The sequence below is a fragment of the Prunus mume genome, linkage group LG4 (assembly GCF_029339155.1).
Source record: "Prunus mume cultivar Tortuosa linkage group LG4, ASM2933915v1, whole genome shotgun sequence".
NCBI lineage: Eukaryota > Viridiplantae > Streptophyta > Magnoliopsida > Rosales > Rosaceae > Prunus > Prunus mume.
In genome coordinates this window covers 12,121,524-12,138,281 of record NC_142701.1, presented here as the reverse complement: position 1 = coordinate 12,138,281, position 16,758 = coordinate 12,121,524, and the positions used below count along the sequence as shown (strand labels likewise).

The 16,758-nt window shown below is 35.4% G+C and overlaps 2 protein-coding genes across 27 annotated transcripts; one reads left to right on the top strand and one right to left on the bottom strand.

Moving 5' to 3' along the window:
• The first annotated feature begins 2,953 nt into the window (after window positions 1-2,953).
• LOC103342878 (putative leucine-rich repeat receptor-like protein kinase At2g19210) lies at window positions 2,954-14,806 on the top strand. The gene is made up of 14 exons (XM_089050443.1): window positions 2,954-3,044; window positions 3,120-3,660; window positions 3,779-4,251; window positions 4,364-4,502; window positions 4,582-4,653; window positions 4,785-4,856; window positions 4,954-5,034; window positions 5,251-5,382; window positions 5,469-5,712; window positions 5,806-5,935; window positions 10,303-10,309; window positions 13,906-13,964; window positions 14,078-14,267; window positions 14,392-14,806. Exons 1-14 carry the CDS (start codon window positions 2,954-2,956, stop codon window positions 14,804-14,806), a joined length of 2,646 nt encoding a protein of 881 aa, XP_088906569.1.
• On the bottom strand, window positions 6,116-12,010 carry LOC148917910 (large ribosomal subunit protein eL20-like). 26 transcript variants are annotated; one of them, XR_016126299.1, is made up of 13 exons: window positions 11,858-12,010; window positions 10,426-10,578; window positions 9,948-9,997; window positions 9,725-9,818; window positions 9,526-9,642; window positions 9,293-9,372; window positions 8,636-8,751; window positions 8,476-8,539; window positions 8,317-8,390; window positions 8,154-8,202; window positions 7,479-7,538; window positions 7,149-7,313; window positions 6,116-6,451 (listed from the first exon to the last, which is right to left on the bottom strand). XR_016126299.1 is itself a non-coding variant. In XM_089050974.1 (10 exons), the coding sequence occupies exons 4-9, from the start codon at window positions 9,539-9,541 to the stop codon at window positions 7,498-7,500; spliced, it is 366 nt and encodes a 121-aa protein (XP_088907100.1). In that variant the 5' UTR covers window positions 9,542-9,642; window positions 9,725-9,818; window positions 9,948-9,997; window positions 10,426-10,743; the 3' UTR covers window positions 6,116-6,451; window positions 7,479-7,497. The 26 variants fall into 26 exon arrangements, 1 of the variants encoding a protein (XP_088907100.1); XR_016126300.1 differs by lacking the exon at window positions 11,858-12,010 and adding an exon at window positions 10,777-10,946; XR_016126317.1 differs by lacking the exon at window positions 11,858-12,010 and having other exon boundaries at window positions 8,317-8,402; window positions 10,426-10,741.
• Window positions 14,807-16,758: the final 1,952 nt, after the last annotated feature.

Sequence of the window (16,758 nt, the reverse complement as noted above, 5' to 3'; positions counted from 1 at the left end):
CTTTCACATGCAGGCCAAATTTTCCGCAAAACTCAAAGCGAATTGGTCATAAATTAACTACAGAACATGTCAACATGACAGACGCACACGAGCTGCACACACAAGACTAGGGGTGGTTGCGGTTCGGTAACCGCGAATTTTTACTCAAACCGCAAACCGACCAACTATTTGCAATGTACCAATGTTACAAACTAAAGTTACAAACTCAAGTGTTAGTGGCGAGTGGATTTGAAGAACCCTGTTGTGTTGTTTGAGCACCAATATTATCTACAAATAAAACAACATAGTTTAGTGCATTTTATTATAAGAAGAAGCATAAATAACATTAGCATAAATAAACTAATTACTTGCTTGTCATATGTTCCATTTCCTTGTAGAATTCAACCTCATCATCTGTGCGGCTATACTTTGCGGTTTGCGGTAACCGCAAGTTTTGAAAATCAAATACCGCAACAGCAACAGCAAATGCGGTTCGGTTCTTAATACCGCAAATGCGGTTCGGTTTACCGCGATTGCGATTTTATTGCGGTAAATTGTCGGTTAGTTTTTGCGGTTTTTCGATTTTTCGGTTTAAAATGCCACCCCTACACAAGACTACCCAAGTCAATTGAGCCCATGCAATTTCCCTTTTGTCAATTTCAATGATTTTCCTGCTCTGGGCTAAAGACTCCGAAGATTTATGTTCCCCAATAAAATATTATTAATGAATTTTCGTACGAATTTCCCATTTCACAATTATTCAAAGACATCAACCCTAACCTCATTTTACGCAAATATGAAAGTTCCCTTCATGGTTATCACTTATTCAATTATTTAAAAAGAAAAAATTGAAGAGCATTAGTTTTACGAGAAATATGAAAATTCGTGTAACAGAAAAGACAATTGCACATTGCACAATACAATGTCAATATTGGTTCAACTCAAAATGTGTAGCGGGTAAGCCATTAGCTATTGGTGTAGTGCTACTTCTCTTTCACAATATTCGGTAGTGATAGGGACAAGAAATGGCCCTGGATCCCCAAAAGGTGTGAAGAACAAAATCAATGTATAGGAGCTACCTATTGAGCCATTCATAAACACAAACAAAATCATGATTCCCCTCCTAGAGATTTTAAAAAAAAAAAAGTGAAGTGAGTAAAGTTAATAATTGAGACTATTGATCAGGGACCGCTTCAAGTTGCAAATTTTGGTAGGGAAATTTGTATAAATACCGTTTGAACTTTTAGTAAGCAATTTTACCCACCTAAACTTTATAAAGTATTGCAATCCACCACCTATGTATAACTCCGTTAAAATTTCCGTTAAGTTTAGGGTATTTTTGTTAATTAATAATAACTAAAAATAATTATTAAACAACAAATTAAATAATTAAATAAATAAATAAAAGAAGCGTTCAATAGGTGATGAAGGTCATAATCTTATGGTGATGGCAGAAATTGAGGCCTTCTAAACTTGTTGTGGTTGTGCCCTGGTCTGATCTTATGGTGATCATATATGAAAATCAGCCGCACAACACCCATAACCACCTCTTCTTTCGAATATCCTGTTTGTGAGGGCTTGACATATCTAATCTCACTAGCTCAATAAGTGTTGGATGGCATGGAATTATGGAACTATGCTTATCCATCACAGAATTAATGCTATGTGCAGGGAAAGATGCGCAAAAAAAAAAAAAAAAAAAAAAACCAGGTTCACAAAATGTCATTGTCCATGTCCCAAAGTTTAATTTGGAACTCATTACCAGCAAGCAAGCAACCATTATATGTTCGCTTTACAGCCCCTTGCTTTCATCCCATTCCACAATGTATAATTTTCCTTTATTAGTCTCATCCCATATGAGAATAAAGTATTTTGCATAACAATAGGAATACTTAAGCAATCAAGTACTCACGTTGAAGGAGTTATGCAGTGTGTGTATACGGAGGAGGGTGTGGGTGTTGGGGGTGGAGAGGCCTAGTATAATTAGGTTAATATTTTTTATTTTTTATTATATATATACTTTCTTTCTTTTTTAATAATTATAGTTAATTGACGAAAATGCCCTTAAACTTAATGGAAGCTTTAACGGAGTTATATGTAGGTGGTGGATTACTACATTTTACAAAGGTTAGGTGGTTAAAAATTAAAATTAAAAGTTCAGGTGGTAATGACACATGCCTATAAGTTTAGGTGGTATTTATGCAAATTTCCCTAATAATTATGGATTATTACTTACTAGCCCCTTGGCACAATTGGTTTTATTTTTTAATTTTTTATTTTATTTTTAGAATTAAGAAAAGATAACATGAGTAGTTATGTTCCATAAAAGTAGGACCTATTATCTTATTTTATTTTATTTTTATTTTTTTTAATATGAAAAAATGTAAATTTACCATATTATCCTCATTTAATTAATAATTTCAATTCTTAATGTTTGTATTAACTAAGGGTATTTTCTGGTATTTTGAATGTTTCACCATTATCTACCTTTTGCTTTATATATATAGATTAACAATTGATCATGGGAGTTGAAGCAGCCTGTGGTGACTTTGATTCTAGAATCATCAGCTCATATTTTAGCCATTAGTTGGCCAGTTGATTATCATCAATGGTATTTCTATGCACAAAACAGACACAATTCGTCATTAATTTTGTTTTTCTAAGATAGGCATGAATGGTAGACTTGCATGTTGTGGAAAATATTGCGCATATGACGTTTTAGAAGTTTACCAGTGACTAACAAACATTTATAACATTATAAATGTCATCCAAATAGGACAAAATTATAATGAATATTTGTTAATTTGACTCTTCATCCCTGCCACAATATGTTTAATTAATTAGCTCTATTGGGATTAGAATATGTGATACTTCACTTTCTAACATATTGCTCGGTCAAGAAAATGTATCTGAATAGCATTTCTGATTGTATAAAATGATAACAAATATTAATCTGGTTTCCCAAAGTTGAAGGATGTCGCAAACATTCAAGCCATTCCTCCTTCCATTGCTTGGTGGCTTTGCTCTTATGTTTCTCCTAGTTCATGCCCGGGATGATCAATCGGGTATGTTCAAAACACATTTTTTGTAACATATGTATATAGCATCATCTTATATAAAACCCATGTCTTCTGTCTCAGGATTCATTAGCATAGACTGCGGCCTTGCTGGAAATTCCAGCTATGCTGAAAAGACAACCGGCATTAACTACATTTCAGACGAAACCTTCATAGACACCGGGGAAAGAAAATCCATTTTGCTGGAATACAGCAATAGGTATCAACAGCCCTACACGTCTCTTAGGAGCTTCCCTGAAGGAAAAAGAAACTGCTACGAGATCAATGTTACTGATGGCTACAAGTATTTAATCAGATCAAGTTTTGTATATGGGAATTATGATGGCCAAAATAAAGTTCCCGAATTCAATCTGCATCTGGGAGCTAACTTATGGAGCATGGTGAAGTTGGAGAGTGCATCTACTATCACACACAAGGAGCTCATACATGTGCCTCGCCGAAACTACATACATGTTTGTCTGGTAAACACAGGCTCCGGGGTCCCATTTATATCAGCTCTAGAAATAAGGCCTTTATTGAATGGATCTTATGTAACTGAAGGGGAGTCCTTGGCACTTGACATGCGATTTGACACGGGTCAAAACGCTAATTTAACTTCATTTAGGTGAGTACATAGTACAGGGGCTCGAGAGTATTTCTCTTCCCAATGTCAGAAGACGTCCTAATTTCAAATCCCCTGCCAACAATACTAATGAACTCAATGTATCTTATTCTCTATGCAGGTTTCCATATGATGCTTTTGATCGCATCTGGAATGGCTACTATGACAATGATTGGACACAATTAATTACCACATCCACCATAGACAATAGCAATAATTTCCGACCACCAGAAATTGTCCTGAGCACAGCTGCTACACCGAAAAATAAAAACGGTTCCTTGGAAATACTGTGGCTGCCTTCTGATAATGTTACGGAATATTATGTTTACATGCACTTTTCAGAAGTTGAGAAACTCCCAGGCAACCAGTCTAGACAGATGTACATCAATAGGGATGGAGAACTCTTTATCAAAAGTCTTGTTCTTAAGTACTTGTCCACCGGGACTATTTACAGCACTAAAGCTCAAAGTAGTGGAGGACAATATAATTTCTCAAGCTTTAAGTTTGAGAACTCTACCCTTCCACCAATCCTCAATGCTATCGAGTTTTACATGGTAAAAGAATTCTTAGAATCAGAAACAAACCAAGCAGATGGTAAGTAATTCTTCCCTACACAAGCGAATTTTTTTGCTATCAATTTAGTGCACATGTGTATGATTGATTTTGATGAGGATTTTCTGTTTGATTCCGAAAATATTTAAATTAGTTGACGCAATCAAAGACATCAAGTCAACTTACAAGATTAAAAAGAACTGGCAAGGAGATCCATGTGTCCCGCATGCTGACTTGTGGGAAGGTCTAAACTATAGCTTTCGTGAAAATGAGTCCCCAAGAATCATATTCTTGTATGTATATCTTCAGTTTATATTTTTCATTTAAATTTCATGTTTCGATGAATTAAGTTACAGGATGTGCAATCTGCAGGGACTTGTCCTCAAGCGGACTGACAGGGGAGATAGCCACTTCTATATCCAATCTCGAAATGATACATACATTGTAAGTGCAAATATATGTCTTCCTCTGTACTTGTTACATAAGTTTACAAATTAATGGGAAGGTACACAGAATATGATCAGAATTTTATGTGGCACAATCAGTTTATTTTAACTGAGTTGAGCTGATTTCAGGGATTTATCAAACAACAACTTGATAGGACCAATTCCGGACTTCGTGTCTCAATTGCCAAACTTAAATGTGCTGTAAGTTTTTTGTTACTTTTATATGGGGCAAAACTGCAAATCCTTGGTTACAAACTAAAGCAGGGTGATGGATATAGTGTTTAATTCACATTTGCAGAAACCTGGAGAAAAACAAGCTCACAGGCTCAGTTCCAATTAGACTAATTGACAGAAACAAGAGTGGTTTGCTATCTTTAAGGTTTGTGTTGTAGAAAACCATGGCTGTAATATGTGTCTGTGTGTTTTGTTTTTGTTTGTTTGGCCTACTTCAAATTTCCACCAGTTTTGTAACCAAATTCTGTTTTCATGAGAATTATAACATTAGCTTCTAATATTACAGAGGAGCTTATATTATTGGTACCTATTATATTGATCAAAATTTAACTACTCTTGCTATCAACCATCTTTATGTCAGTTTATGCGAAAATCCAAATCTATCTGGAGCTGTTTCTTGCAAAAGGAAGAAGAACAATTTTGTTATTCCATTAGTAGGGTCAATCGTTGGAATTTCAGTCCTCTTATTATGTGTAGCAGCTGCTTGGTGGGGGTAAGACTTCCAAAAATTTATGGCTATATAGTTTTATACATAGGATGAAAGTGTATATCCTAAAATGCTAATGTATAACCTTCTTCATTATGGCTATATATGGTATTAGGAGTTGTTGCAGAAGCAAAAGACACCATTGGGACATCAGTGGAGTCAACAAAACGACAGTTTACATACTCTGAGATCATTAAGATCACCAACAACTTCAAGCGGATTCTTGGAAAAGGTGGATTTGGAAATGTTTACCATGGCTACATCGACGATACTCAACTAGCTATCAAGATGCTTTCGCCATTCTCAGTTCAAGGATTTCAACAATTTCTTGCGGACGCATGTTTGTCTAAATAAACTAATACAATATTATTGGGTTTGAGCTCAAATCATTTGTCAGAAACTAAGATATTCTTGTCTGTTCGATTACAGGTTGATCTTCTTGTGAGAGTTCATCACAAAAATTTGACAAGCCTGCTTGGATATTGCAATGATAAGACTGGGGTAGGGCTTGTCTACGAGTACATGTCTAGTGGAAACTTGCATGCACATCTTTTTTCAGGTTTGCCTGCACTTGAATTACATGTTCGGTAGCCAAATTTCACTATTTCTCATAGTACTTCTAAACTTTAGGTTCTTTACTAGCAAAGGTACCCGCGCGATGCTGCGGGATTTAAAACCGTGTGAAATGTATACAAAATCGTGAAAAAATATATGAAAGATGGAAATATTTATATAGACATGGAGATCTAAATAGTGGCATCATGCTTTATTTGGCAAGTTTATGTTACAAAAAATAGACAAATAACACGTTTTATATGCAGCTTGTCATGTTAAAATATTGATCATATTTTAATAAACCAAGCAGCAATTAAAACATCAAAATAGTATCAAAATATCAGCAGTTTTAAGATGTTCATTGTTCAAAAGAGTTTGGACAGGTCTTTACATATATATGCTACTGGGTGGTGGAAGGGGATTTTCTGCCTTGATGTATGTTGGAAGGGGATCTTTCTCTTGATGGCTTTGCTATAGAGGTGGCTTCTGTTCTTTCTTGTCCTTTGCAGGGGTTTTAACTCTGTTGGTACAAATTTGGAAAATGGCAGGTGTTAGTGTAGATAAATGGAAAAATTTAAGCGAAGACCAACTACCATATCACAAAATTAAGTTACAAAATCCAACAGGACAAACAACAGTCTAGGTACATCAACCATTCTATTAATATGATGGACAAAAGTATAACTGCAGTCTATTTAATCAATTGATAACAAACTTAGAACAATTGTGACAATTTATTAAATAGGTATGAGAGAATTAAGCCAAAACACTCGAGCTTTAATAGCATCAAATCAATGGGTGTTTAATCTGTTGCTACAAATTTGGAAACTGGTAGAGGTGTTGGTGTAGACAAATGGGAAAATTTAGTGAAGACAAGTGGCTATTATTACAGAATTAAGGCCAAAAAATCGACTGCACAAACCACAATTTAAATTCGCCAAGCATTCTACAAATGTGGTAGACAAAAGTATAACCTGTCATTGCCACAATGAAACCAAAAGACCCAGACTTCAATAGAATCAAACCAAATACCCATAACAAAATCAAACCATGTGCAAGTTTGTTGTACAAAAGAATAGATGATCTATAGACACCTAAGGTCAAAACTGATACATGTATTGCCATTTATAGGCTATGTTGATCTAATAGAGAAGTAAGCTATAAAAGCAGAAATAACCTATAAACACCTATAGGTTATAGAACCCTAATTAACTTACTGATAGCATCAAGGGAAGCCAAGAGGACCTGTCCGGGAACTATGGCAAAGAATGCATTTCCTGCTTGGGATTTAACCAAAAGTCCTATCACTGATCAAATCGTAATTTCACCCCATCAAGCATAGATTTGCTAAGCTTTGATGCCATCTTTGACAACTACTCTCACTGAATTAGCAAAATAAAGTTGAAAGAACTGATAAGAAAAATAAATTTAATGTGTTATAACTTATAACCATAAAACCTTAAAAGAAATTCATATAGTCTTCAGGGGAACCTTTCAAATTGATTCAGTATGAAATCTAACATAAAAAATCATAAAATAAACCTAACCTCCAACATAAAATACCCATTACATATGAGATTTCCTTCCCTGTTTCTTCTTCATGTCACCTATATACGAAAGAAAAGATATCAAGAGAAATATTATTTTAAGCACAACTATGAAGGAAGAAACACATTCATTGTCCACATCTCAATTTATTATAAGGTATAAAAATAAACCATAACTAATCCTAAAATTAAGGATTTAAAATAACAAATTTACAATAAAGATTAAAAAAAAAAAAAAAAAAAAACTTAAAATGGAACCAAGTGAAAGCAGAGAAAACTACAAAAGGCTACAGTGGAGCATAAAGCATTTAAGTTTTCGAGAGGAATGTGCAGAGAAATAGGGTGTAGAAGAAGGTGTGGATATGCTGATAGGTTTTCATAATACTCCCAAAGAAAAAATTAGCCAAAATACAGGCGCAAAAAATAATCTTAATCAATTCCAAATAATAGAGGTAGTGTTCTTAAAAAGAGAGAAGAATTAAAATTCAGTATTAGAACTCAAATAATGGACGTAGTGTTCAAACTTTGAACATCTCTATAGAAAAAGAGGTTCGCAATTTCGCAGACATGTGAGAGCCCAAAATTCATTGAAACGAAACACTAAAGCCAAGAGGAGCCTTTATTCAGCAAAGTGGAGGCTTCAATTATGAAGGAAAAAAAGAAAAGAAAACATACGTCTCCAAATCAACTGGTCATTTCAAGGGGATGCCTCTGACGCAGCCTCCTTCACATTTGCCACCAAAGCCAAACATCAAATACAAAATACGATTCAAATGATTGAAACAAAATTAGAAAAAAGCGAAATAAATGTGATAAAAGAGTGGGTCAAAGGCGAGACCTTTGGCAACAAATTGGATTAAGCCAGGAGGAGAGTTGAGGAGGAACCACTTCCCCACCACAAAACAACATTGACTACATTAGACACTGACAAATAATCAAAATGGGTATAAATTTATTAATAAGAAAAAATAGAGTATAAACGGCAGAGAGAACAAACCTCATTAATGGCAAGCACTTGGCCATTGCTCTTCTTGACCTTCTTCAGCTTCCTAAGGAAACACCTAATCCAAACAAATCAATCAACTATATTAAGTTTAACCAAATTCACCAATGAACATTTGGGATCACAAAAGCTGAGCTAGGGTTAAGGATTATACCAGAATTTGGACTTGGCGCGAACCTCATTGGTGGCCCAGAGCTTCATTTGGTAAATCTTAGGGTGCTCAATAGATGCAGTAGGGAGCTTCCTCCTAACAACCTGGTACTGGTGGAACTGCAACACAAAAAAGGCGCCGTTAATTGCAGCTTTACCATTTGACACGCGCTAAGAGAAATATATCACACAAAAACAAATACCAAATTAAATGGAACCTAAGAAACTGTGAAGATAATTTCTAGATATTTGTTTACCAAATTTCATACAACAATCCTTCACTTAAACTGACTGTTTGCAACAATACTAAGAATTTGTTTGCATATTACATATGCAATGTTTGGCTAATCCATTTCACCAGTAGCCATATATTTAACTAAATAAACTACGTCTAAAACCAAATGGGTATTCTTCAAGAATAAAACTAACCTTCTTGAAGCATACCCATCTAAGTTATAATATGCAGTGGAAAAGAGAATAAAAAGAAACCCCTAGCATCCCAGTACCCTAACATGGAAAAAGAAGTGCATAATTTAGAATTCTGTAACAGAAATTGTCTCATTAAATTAAACAGAAATTTAAAAAAAAACAGTGAATTTAAGGCTGAGATGTAATCGACTAATTGAAAAAAAAAATGAGGATGAGAGGACAATTGACAAACCTCTTTGCTAGTCCAAACGCAGAACCCTACTTCGTTTTTTCTTGTAACACCTTCAAAGTCAGTCAACATTCTGTGTTGTTCTACAAAAGATATTTACAAACACAGAACGTCATAAAATACCTTTATTGTAAATTTCTTCAACACAAAAAATCCAGAACCAAAATATTTGACGAAATTCTATTAAAAGAAAAAAAAAACTGAAATTAAAGAGAGGGAGAGAGAACATTGTATACCGCAACTTCTGTACATATACACTGGCTCTGTCCCACATCAGCACCAAGGGCAATGGCAAGCCTTCATTCACGCACAAACAGTCACTTGCCATTACCAGTTCAAAAGCATGTTCAATCCTATCATAGGGGAGAAATACAATCAAAATTAATAAAAGGGAAAGAAATTGAAATACAGTGGAGGTGATTAAAAGATGCAAACCTTGTTTCTATTTCAAAGTCCACGAATAGATGTAGTTGCACCATTTTGTTGTAGTCCTGCAATGCACAAAGTCATCAGCTTCACCCAAGCAACTCTGCGTGCCAATTCAAATCCACCATGAACCAATCCATAAGCTCAAACATAGAACCCAATCATATTATAAACCGTCACACAAAAGGCTTACTTTTGGTCCAAAAGGGCAATTCAAGGATATGGTTCTTACCTGAAATGCTTTGGTGAGGTTGCAAAATCACCTTTCCTCATGCTCAAACCCTTCAACAACCAAAAAAACAATGAAAGGAAATTTTCATTGTAATTCCAAGCAAATGCAAGAAAGAAGAAAAGCACCAAATTTTCAATTCAAGATAATTATAGAACAAAGACTCAAACTTTTGCCCTTATGTCCTTGAGTTTCCACAGAAACCCAAGTGATTTCAATAAAAAGTATAATGTTATTAAGTGGGTGACCTCAAACGCTCTTATAAGCATAATTATTGAACTCCTACCCACAAAACAACAGTAAAATGTTTAAAAAGACGAAATTTTCTGTTTTTTTCTTGCATTTTCTTAGCAAACAGAGGATAAGTAGGTTTCTACATATTTTATACAGTGTTAAATCATATTTCCTTTTAGATGCAAACAGATATTAAGCTCCTAGGGTTCATTATCCACATGCTCAAGTAGAGAGAGAGAGATCTTGCCTGCTTAATAATATTTTGATTGAGATCCTCGGAAAGACCGCAGGTCCCAGACGATTGATCATGTCATCGTCGGATGGCTGTCGTTGAATCTCGAGGAGGAGCGATCGGGAGATACAACGGGTGAGGCATTCGAACCGTCAGTCGAAAGACTACCTACAAAACATCAAAAGAAGACGTGCTTAAAAAAGAAGAAGAGAAAAAGAAAGACATATCTGAAAAATTGAAGAAGAAAACCCAACAAATAACAGCACAGGCACAAACGAAAGAAAGAGGAAGAAGACGATATGAGACAAAAAGGCGAACAAATAAAAAGAAGATTATCTGATGAAGAAGAGGACCAAATGGACGAACCAATTCGCACCATAGCAGCCACAAACGAAATCAACGGCCGCAAGAAAGCCAGATCAAGCTTCAACAGTGAAGCTCTCATGGGAGAAAGAGCCAATAAAAAAATATCTCCCATCCCCCAACAATTCCAACAAAAGGCAAAACCAGCTGGTTGGACTTTTCTCATCATAGAGTTTTCTCTCCTTTTTTTTTCCTTGTTCTGTTTTTTTTTTTTTTTTTTACGACAAACAAAAGAAAACCATGTTCAAGGAAAATTAATAATTAACTTTTTAGAAGCAAGACAAACGAAAAATAGAGCATGAAAGATGTGTCTGTGTGGTGGATGTACTAATATGATATGAAAGTTGATAAAAAAAAGAAAAAAGAAATACTCAGGAATCCAATAAATGTAGCAGATCAATTGAAGTATTATAAAGTGATTCTTTGGTTCTAACCTTTGTAAGTATATTATTGGATTAAAAGAGCGTTTTCAAGTTTTGTTGTCCTAGTAATTAAGAGATAAAGTGATTCTTCACTTCTAAGTATTATTTTCACTCTACTGATCAGAAAAGCTTTTTCAAGTTTTGCTTTCCTTGAGAGAGAGAGAGAGAGAGAGAGAGAGAGAGAGAGTATTGAATAAAAAATTCCACAAAAACAAAAGAAACAAACAAATTCAAAAACCAAAAAACAACAGAAAATCAGAGTTAGGACCACTTTGAAATGTTTTGAAAATTTTCCACTACTTTAAATACCAACAAATTGCAATTTGCAAGCAAAAAAATGAGAGCGTCGCATAAACGCTGCTTGAATCTGAGGCAGTGATTGATTCCCCACTGAGCCACCTACACACAAAGAGAGACACCATGTTTTTCCCTCCAATCAATTACGCATTGTCACTCTCTCCTCATGTTGGGAGTTCTCAAGTACCCAATTGCCAAAACACTCAAAGGATTTACCAACATGCTCAGATACTGTAATCATCTAAACCCATCATTACAACAACAAATTAACACCAACCAATTGTCAATTGATGCCATTAGCTAATTCCTATGCTCTATTCACAAACCTTAAAACAATTAATTGGAATTTCAGCCTAGAAACTCACCCCTTGCTTAACAGAATTGAAAACACCAACCAAACTGCTCTATCCAAAGCAACAAAAGACCACCCGCAAAATATCAAAAGAAAACATGGTTTAAAAAAAGAAGAAGAAAAAGGAAGAAAAAAACAGAAAAATCGGAGATGAAATTAGTTTGAGTATTTTATACATGCACAATCTTTTCATTAAACCAAAAAAATTAGCTACAGAAAAATCTGTACGGAAAGAAACCACTCTGTACGGATCCCCTCATTCAACAATGCTCTCATGATTCAATTACAAAGCATATGCTCTGATGTAAATTGTATTATAAATTACAGGTGCTTTAGACAGAGGAAGTGCAAAACCTAAGAAGGATCTAAAATGATCTACTTCTCAAAAGATTTACAAACATATGCACTTATATAGATATCCAAAATGACAAATTGAAGGAGCTTTAACATCAAATTAATATATATATATATATATATATATTATGACTCATGAAAACACCCACTTTTGTTTGCTTGGGTTAAGTAGTGTATATAATTTTTGGTTCATTTCAGAGAAAGATTTACTGCAAAGCATTTGAAACAGAGCAAATATAGTCCAAAAAGTCAGTTCCCTTGAGAATGCCTTTACCAGTCAAAATTTCAAAATCTAACAATAGAAACCCAATCACAGCTGCCTTCCCATTTATCAAAACAGAACAACACACTCATATATACAAAGGTACAAACTTGAACTGAAATAACACACAAAGATGCATAATTTCACTCACACAACCGAACCCAATTCCCTCCACTTCCTTTTATACCCCTCAAATTCACTAAAAGCAGAAAATTTAACAACTAAAGGAAATGATGTGATGGAGGAAAGAGTGATATCGGAGAGGCCAAGCGAGAAAAGAAACATAACATTCAACAAATAAGTACAAAGTCTTATATACAAAGGTACAAACTTGGACTGAAATAACACACAAAGATGCATAATTTCACTCACACAACCGAACCCAATTCCCTCCACTTCCTTTTATACCCCTCAAATTCACTAAAAGCAGAAAATTTAACAACTAAAGGAAATGATGTGATGGAGGAAAGAGTGATATCGGAGAGGCCAAGCGAGAAAAGAAACATAACATTCAACAAATAAGTACAAAGTCTTACTTGCAAAGACCTCTTCATGACATTAAACACACATATGTATGACAAACTCGTAGTTGAACATCAAAATATACATTTCAGAGTACTATTGAACTGATCTTTGCTGAAACAATTCATCGGAAAACAATCAAGATAAGTACAAACAGAAAGAAATAAAAAATAAAAAAATCAGCCACACAGTAAATCTATAACCACACGCAAACAGAAAATCTATAACATCTATTAGAATTATAATTCTGATCTGGAGTCATAAAAATAAAAAATAATTTTTTTTTAAAAAAGGAGTCTATAACCACATGCAAACAGAATATCAGCCACGCAGACATCAATTACAGATTGATGAGCTGATTGGGGGTTCTCATATTGATTACTCCAGTTCTTTTTCCTTAGATCTTCCTCCCTGTAAAAACAAACCAAACACAATTTCTGATTTACTTCTCAATTTTTCGACATGACAAATGAATAAACCAACCTAGAAAACCAGAAATCCTTTGAGCTAAACCCGTGCGATGAGAAGAAGGATGAAACGCATCTGGAACAGCAACACACGAACACAACATCTGAGAGGAGAACCGATAAGATAAAGACCAAAAGGGTGGCTAGATTTGCAGCGCGCCTCCCCAAACGAAATCGACGGCCCCCCACGCATGCAGAACAGTGAACTCGATCTTCCATGGCTGCCCCCAAACAGCCCAACCAAGCCTGGTTCGAAACGGATCAATTTGGAAAGCGAGAGCAAACGAAACGTTCGAATCGAAAGAGACGCGAATGGGAAGGGGCAAAAAGGGAACATAAGGGAAAATTTAATAAAGGGCAAAATCGACAATTCACTATTCCTAAGCTACAGTCTAGGAACAGTGAATTCGTGAACTCAGTTTTAGTATATATATAATTTGTTATGGACGCAGGTAGCAGCTCAAATATCTTGACTTGGAAAGACAGACTTCAGATAGCAATAGACGCTACACAAGGTCACTAAAAGATTTGTAACAATATTTTTGTTAGCTACAATCTCCTTAATTTCTTTTCTTTTGTTTTCTTTTAATTCAATTTTTGGGATGTGTTGTCTCAACTTGAAATGCAGGATTGGAGTATCTGCACTATGGCTGTAAGCCACCAATAATCCATAGGGATGTAAAATTAACAAACATTTTGCTGAATGAAAATTTCCAAGCCAAGCTATCTGATTTTGGACTATCCAGAACTTTCCCCTCTAATGATGACACTCATATATCGACCGTCGTTGCTGGCACTCCCGGCTACCTCGACCCTGAGTAAGTAATTTTTTTTTTTTTTTTTTTAAGTTTATCCATCCCGTAATTGGAGCATTCAAATCAAATATTAGAAACTAAAAAATGAGTTGTTTGATTTGCAAATGGTTGTAACTTGTACTGGAAGGTACAATCTATCAAACAGGTTGAACGAGAAAAGTGATGTTTATAGCTTCGGGGTTGTGCTGTTGGAGATTATCTCCTGTCAACCTGTTTACTCATCAAGGGAACATGAGAGAATTCACATCAGTCGGTGGGTGAGGTCCATGCTTGCAGAAGGAGACATTTACGGCATCGTTGATCCGAGGTTGGAGAGACACTTCAACACGAACACTGTATGGAAGGCCGTGGAGATAGCAATGGCATGTGTATCTCCAAATGCTATAAAAAGGCCAACCATGAGTCTGGTGGTGGTGGAACTAAAGGAGAGTTTGGCAACAGAGATTGCTGGAACATGGCGGAGCCAAGAAACTGAGTTAACAAATTCCATTGAGATAAGGTCTGATAGTTCGATCGCTATACTAAATCCCTCGGTTAGGTAGTTGTAGTAAAACTATATATTACTTGGCTAGATCAAATAATATGGGAGCTGGGATGTGTTAGTTTCCTCCTTTTTCTTTTTAGATCGTGATGCAGGAGCATAGGGATGGATCAAGACAGAACTCTACCAAATGCTTCTCCCCCATCAGATCAATTCTTTTTGTATGGGTAATTAATAAGACTAGCACATGTACTTCAAATCCCATGTTGCTCTTCTTCAAATATTAATGTATATGCCACTGGCATTAAAGTTAATGATCGTCTTGTTAAATGCTTCCCAAAATTTTAAAAAAATCACTTGTCACCCCAAATAAGCAAAGCCAAATGAGCACTTAGTGGTGGATTTGAAGGAGTGTTTGGCAACAGAACGTGCTCGAACAAATCATAGCCATGTAGCTGAATTAGATAATTCCAATGCATTAATGGCTGACAATTCGATCGTTAGGCTAACTCCCTCCGTGAGGTAGTACTGGTACCAGTACATAATGCTTCTGCTTGAGTTCCATTGTGCCTCTGTAGCTAATCATGAAAAGAAGCATGAATTTGGGCTCTTGTTTTGACTCTGTTCTAGACTTCTAGTATAGATATAAGTTCTTCACATCACAGAAGTTAGGCTTCATCAAGTTTGTAATCTTCCATATTTCTTGGATGTTGTTCAAGTCCATGAATTAGGACTCTTGTTTGAGCTCTGTTCTTGTATTAATTAACTTAAGGTCGCATTATCATAAATATTAGGCCCCGTCTCCAAAGTTTTCAATTTTCTTGCGCATTGTTATGTTTACATTCTCTTGTTTTAATTTTAATTTTAATTTTAATTTTTTTGTAAAGCTCGATGGTAGGAGGAAAACTTTATCAAAAACTAGAAAGAAGTAGGAAACTTAATATGTGATTCCAATTGCAACTATCCTCAATCAAGACTTTATGAATAATGTCTAGAGGCATTTCAAACCACTCATTAACATGAGTACATAATAGAGCACATCTGACAGTCCTATGTGCTACACTATTTGCCTCACAATGAGTGCGTAAAAATTTAACCCGGCTGAAAGTATTGCGTAAAATTCAGCACTACCTCAATAGAGTCTCCTTCAAAAATCATCCATTCCAAGGCTAACATTTCAGCAAACATCACAGCAGCCTCCGTTGCAGCTACAGCCTCCTCATGCTCTGCTGATGAGACCCTGGTCACCAGTTTGGGCAACCCGGCAACAAAATACCCCTAGTTATCCCCTATCACAGCGTTTTTTGGTTCACTGTGGAGTAAATTATTATTATTGACCAGTGCGGTGACTCTAATGACTCTTCCTCCCCCCTAGCGAAAAACAAAATGAAAAATAATACTTGTAAATAACACATTTTCTTTTGGTAAAAAGAAAAAGAATAAGGCTAAAAGTCACTTTTGGTCTCTGTAGTTTGGAACTTCAACCACTTTTGACCATGTAGTTTTAATTCCGTCAATTTTGGCCGTGTAGTTTCGTATTTGTAGCAATTCAAGGACAAATTAGTATTCCTGTCAATTTCTTTGACGATGCAAGGGGCAATTTCATCAACCCAAAATCCTTGAGCATAAAAGCTCGTCTGAAACTCCCCTAATTTCATATTAGGGCTTGAAATTGGTCATTTGGGTTTAGGGTTCTTCAAAAATTGGGATTAGTGGTTGAATTTTGAGCCCTAATATGAAATGGGGAAAATTTCAAACAAGCTTTTAGGCTCAAGGGTTTTGGGTTGACGAAATTGCCTCTTGCATCGTTAAAGAAATTGACAAAAATACAAACATGTCCTTGAATTGCTACAAATACGAAACTACAATGGCAAAATTGAGAGAATTGAAACTATAAGGTCAAAAGTGGTTGAAGTGCCAAACAACAGTGTCTAATTATCAATTATTTTTACAGGCCTTTCAAATCAAGCCCAAATATTCCATAAGGCAAGCCAAATTGACATGGACAGGTAC